Source organism: Halyomorpha halys, unplaced genomic scaffold, assembly GCF_000696795.3.
Source record: "Halyomorpha halys isolate HHAL.00 unplaced genomic scaffold, Hhal_1.1 Scaffold644.1, whole genome shotgun sequence".
NCBI classification, from domain to species: Eukaryota; Metazoa; Arthropoda; class Insecta; order Hemiptera; family Pentatomidae; genus Halyomorpha; species Halyomorpha halys.
The window spans coordinates 608643-613816 of record NW_027104642.1 but is presented as its reverse complement, the minus strand read 5'-3'; the positions used below and the strand labels follow the sequence as shown (position 1 = coordinate 613816).

Genomic DNA, 5174 nt, shown 5'->3' with positions numbered 1-5174 from the left:
ATATATATGAACAAGTTCAAAAAGTTTCAAGATTCTTCATTTCAATGTCACGACAAATATGATGTGATACTTTTTTATCACCTTCTATTGTCTTTCACCCTTTTATCACCGACTATTTGGATAATATCAAATTAAAATGGATAATAAAATGAACAAATGAATTTTAATTAAATGTTGTCTTGAACATTAAACCTAAGGGAGCATAACTTAGTATGGTAAAAAAAAAATTATGGTGATCTATTTTTATAAAAAACAATCTTTTTGATTCATGGTAGCACCAAAACCATAAATAAAATATTGTACTATCAGCTGATGTATCTATACTAAAAATGAAGTAAAAATAAATATGGTTTGGGTGCAGTCAAATAAAAACACAAAGAGTGATTAAACTATTTATATTGGGCCGTTTCAAACAACGAAGTAAAAGAAGTACTCCATTATTCTAGTAGGAGACTATTTTGAAGGTAAAATTGAGATTTATGACAAATAATATTGCATTTTTGATATCTAGACAAATTCATGAAACTTTTTGAACATGATAGAGTGTGTATACATGTATGAATACATACTACACAAACACATTCACTCATTCCAATACTAAAAGTAATACTTAGACTGATAATTGAAAATATATTTGGTTAAGTTTCATATCAGTACATACTTATATTATTAAATATATCTCTGATAACTGGAAACATGACATTACAACTTGATATTATACAATGACTTAATGCATAATAATAAAATATAAAATCTACAACAATTTATATCTAAGTTGATAAAAGATTTTAATTTATCAAATGCAACAATAATCAACATGATAAATATAATTTTATCCAACATTTTATATATCAATATTATAAAACATCTATGGCACAATATGCTTTATACAAATTATAAAAAAATACATTAAATTACAATTTTTGAAAAATTGTGCGAGCAATATTTGGTTACAAAATAACTGAAAGCATAAAATAATCAATACAAATTAATTACAATAATTTATAAAAACAGGTACATAAAAATTAAGATGAAGTAACTCCTTTCCTGGCCACTAGAAGATTCAAAATAGGATGTTTTTTTATGTAGTCTACCGCCTTCTTGTGAGTTACCATAGTAAAATCATAACCATTACACTGTAAAAAAAAATTGGCTATAATTTATTGTAAAGTTTTCAATTTTTTTTAATATGCTATATTGTGCAGTATAAGTTTATGAGGATTTTCGTAAACTGGTGGGGAGGGGGGAGTTATGGCTTGAGTATGATAACAGCTGACAGGCCGTATCAGCTGATTGAGATGTATATATAGATGTACTGGATTGAATAAAAGCATTTTATTTCTGAAACCGGTGCGAGTAATTTCATATCCTTTTTTCACTGTTTTCTCTCAACGACACTTAAGTGCCGAAACCTGGGGACCAGTGCATAAGTAGAAATTCATTAAAAAAATTTGTTTTCTCTTCTGTTGTGGAACGTACATCAATAATGGCAGCAGCACATGCAAATGCACTCAAATAGATAAAATGAAAATTTGCACAGCAATGCCACAGGACCTATAGAATGCAATGTCCAATTTAGGAAGGTTTACTGGAGAAATGGGTGATTTAAACTATTTTCTAAAAGGAGGCCATGGCGTGTAGGATTAAGAAGATTATTTTAAACCAAATACAAGCCAATCAGAAAACACTATAGCCCATAGTAAAGGATAGACTGAAGAAAGCTTTTGGAGGTGGAAGATGGAAGACAGAAAAAGACATCCTCCAAATGTTAAGAGAGGTAAGAAAATCTTGACAATCTAGTAGGAAGCTTGCCTGAGTTCTCCTTTCCCGATATAACCAGATTAACTAGACAATGAGAGAAACAATGGATGTCGAGGAGACCAAAGGCAGAATGGGATTCCTAGCTACGATCCTCAAGGTAAAGTTGGCCAAAGAGACGGGAAGATAGGAAGGGCTAATGAGTGGGCGATCTTTTATCGAATGCGCTCAAGAAATGATTGATATCAGCACTAGGGAGAAAGAATCCCTAATGGATGTTGAAGAACAAGAATAGATAAGATTATATACAATCGGCATAGGACTACTCAGCCACCCTGGAGAAGAGAGTACAAGGATAGCGGTAGGGAGAAAAAACACTGAACAGGGACAAAAGATCAGGGCAAGCAAAACCCAGAACCAGCAGCCGGCGAGAGGACTTCAAGTGTCATAGATGTGGAAAAGTTGGGCACCTGATGGCTCAATGTCCCCAAACTCGGTGTTTCATGTGAATAAACAAAGGACACATTGCCCATACGTGAATCGAAGAAAGAATACAGACAAAGATGAGCCAATGGAGTTCCAACAACTATAGAGGAAAAGCCTTCAGCAGAGACTGAGTGGATCGTCGAGTAAGCCTACGAAAATTGCAGGAGTATCAGAAATTGAAGGCAAAGTGGATGAACTAAGGAATGGTGAGCAATGAGCTGAGGAAGCACATGGAGGTTAGAAACAGGAGGAAGGAAGAGAAGTGAGATCTGAAGAGGATGTAAGCAGAGAGGCACATGGAGACACTATCACGTGAAAGGAGAACAGGGTGGTATGCTTATAATCCGAGTGGACAGAGGAGTGAGTTGTCTGGTAGACATGGGCAGCTCAAACACCATTGCTTGCAGCAAAGTACTAGAGAAATTAAGCGGTATGGGGAGGACACTCCAGGTACAAGAGTGAAAATATAAATTAATCACTCTGGGTGGGCCGTGCAGTGTAGAGGTAAGCTCAACAATAATACAGTCGATGAGAAGTATACGATACCGAGGTTTGAGGATATCCTAGACCGACTAGGAGGAAATCATTAGCACCTTAGGCTTGAAAGCAGGGTATCACCAGATTTGTATGCATCCAGAAGACCAACACAAAACGGCTTTTACTTTCGAAAGGGGCCACTATGAATTTAAGAGGATGCAGTTTAGTATGAAGAACGCACCCAGTGCCTTGAAACGATAACTGCTGGGGATAGCATGGTAAATAGAGCATTTCTGACCCTATTTGTCAGAACAACACAACTAGATTAGATTACCAGAAATAAAATCATTTTATTTTTTTTTTGTTTTAGTTTGTTTGTGAATTTTGCATATATAAATTTCAATATTTTTTGGTAAATATAATCTTTTTCATGTTATTGTACGAGCAGTTCTTTTCTTTTATATAAGTTTCATTTATGTTTATTTTTTTAGTGTTATTGATATATGTATTTTTCTTTTGTATATGATGAAGTTGTTTACTGGCTATAATTTATTGTAAAGTTTTCAATTTTTTTTAATATGCTATATTGTGCAGTATAAGTTTATGAGGATTTTCGTAAACTGGTGGGGAGGGGGGAGTTATGGCTTGAGTATGATAACAGCTGACAGGCCGTATCAGCTGATTGAGAGGTATATATAGATGTACTGTACTGAATAAAGGCATTCTATTTCTGGAACCCGTGCGAGTCATTTCATGGAGGAAAGACTGCCTACTCGAATGGGTACCTCCCACAGACCGTAGGTTTCTTCTCAGAAAATAAAACTCCTCAGTTTTGTTTAATTTATAATTAACATATGTCATTAGAAAGGTATGCTTCGTACTCAGCTATACATATAGCATACCTCCTATATGTTCGTACTACATACCAATTAAAATCTTTTCTGGAGGGTACGAAAAAAAAAAAAAAGTCATTAGAAAGGTATTTCAAACCAAAAAAGGTTTAACTTAAGCCAATACAAGTACCCTAATGTTAGGTGAAAGTGTGAAATTCAGTAATTCAAACACAACATTGATATAAACCAATAAAGAATCGGCATTGAAATAAATACGGAAAAAAAACAAACAAAAACATATGGTGTGTAGTAGAAATGGAGATGATTACAGAGCTATATAACAAGAAACAAATTTCACTATGTAAACATATTTAAGAATATGAGATCTTCAGTAACCAAAAGAAAAAAAAAATAAAGAGGACCTAAAGGAAGAATTGAAGGTAGGTAATACATATTACTTCTCAGTTGTAAAATTACTTAGTTCGCACCTACTTTCCCGAAACCTGAAAGTTAAAAGTGTATGAAATTATTATTTTCTCACCTATTCCCTATGTGTTGGTACGCAATTGGGACACTTTGTTGAAGAACATTGCTTTAAGGTCTTAAAACAGAAAGTATTACATAAAATATTTGGACTTGAGAAGGTTAAGTCCTCTGAGGAGTTTAGGAGACTACACGACAAACATTGGTGGAGCATACATAGTGTTAACATAACATTGCTTGATCTCCTTCCAATTCATAATAATTTTTATTATACATAGGTCGGGTTGTATTTATATTTGCATAGTATATGTGTGAATGTGTGTGTACACACACACACACACACACACACATCCCAAGCAATTCAGGAAGTGAATACTACAGCGCACTCCGGCTTTGTATGGGCGAAGATCAACAACGTGTACATCTTTAGCTGCTACGCCTATCCCAGCATCACAATAGAAGACTGCGAATTTGTTGGATCGCATTGTCTTAGAGGCTAGTTGGCATAATCCAACTATCATAGCTGGTGATTTCAACCCATGGGCAACGGAATGGGGAAGTAGAATAACAAATCGACGAGGTGAAGTTTTCCTGGAAGCTTGAACAACTAAATGATATGATCCTTATGAACACCGGAACAAATCCGACGTTTACAAGAGCAGGAAGATCATCAATCATTGATTTGACGTTTCTCAGTGGACGCATGCATCGGTACTTGGGAAGTTTGTAGATTTTATACAAACAGTGATCACCAGGCTATATTGATCACACTACATACGCCTACAAGAAAGAAGACTTGTCGATGGAGGACTAATGGCAGGATCACAAAAATTTTTGATGACGCTTCATTCACTTTAATGCTAGAGGATGAGTGTGAATTAAAAGGGCCAGCCGAGGAAAAGGCGTGTATACTGACCTCTTTTATATCTGGGGCTTGTGATGCAGCTATGACCCGTTCAAAGCCTGGCAAACATCATTCCACAGTGTACTGGTGGACAGATACTATTGACGATCTTCGCCGGTGTTGCAACCAAGCAAGAAGACGTTACCAGCGAGCAAGACGTCTACCGGAGTTTTCAGTGCTTCAAGAAGAGTTCAGGAGAGCTAGAAGGAACCTCCGACAAGCCATTAAAGAAA

The 5174-nt window shown here is 35.4% G+C and overlaps 1 protein-coding gene across 1 annotated transcript in view; it reads right to left on the bottom strand.

The window, feature by feature from the left end:
* Positions 1-379: 379 nt before the first annotated feature.
* Positions 380-5174, bottom strand: part of LOC106684995 (tax1-binding protein 3 homolog) — a 19229-nt gene continuing 14434 nt past the window's right edge. The window contains exon 4 of the mRNA XM_014427430.2: positions 380-1136. Within this exon, the coding sequence (XP_014282916.1) occupies positions 1026-1136 (111 nt within the window). The 3' untranslated portion in view covers positions 380-1025. The remainder of the gene's footprint in view (positions 1137-5174) is intronic.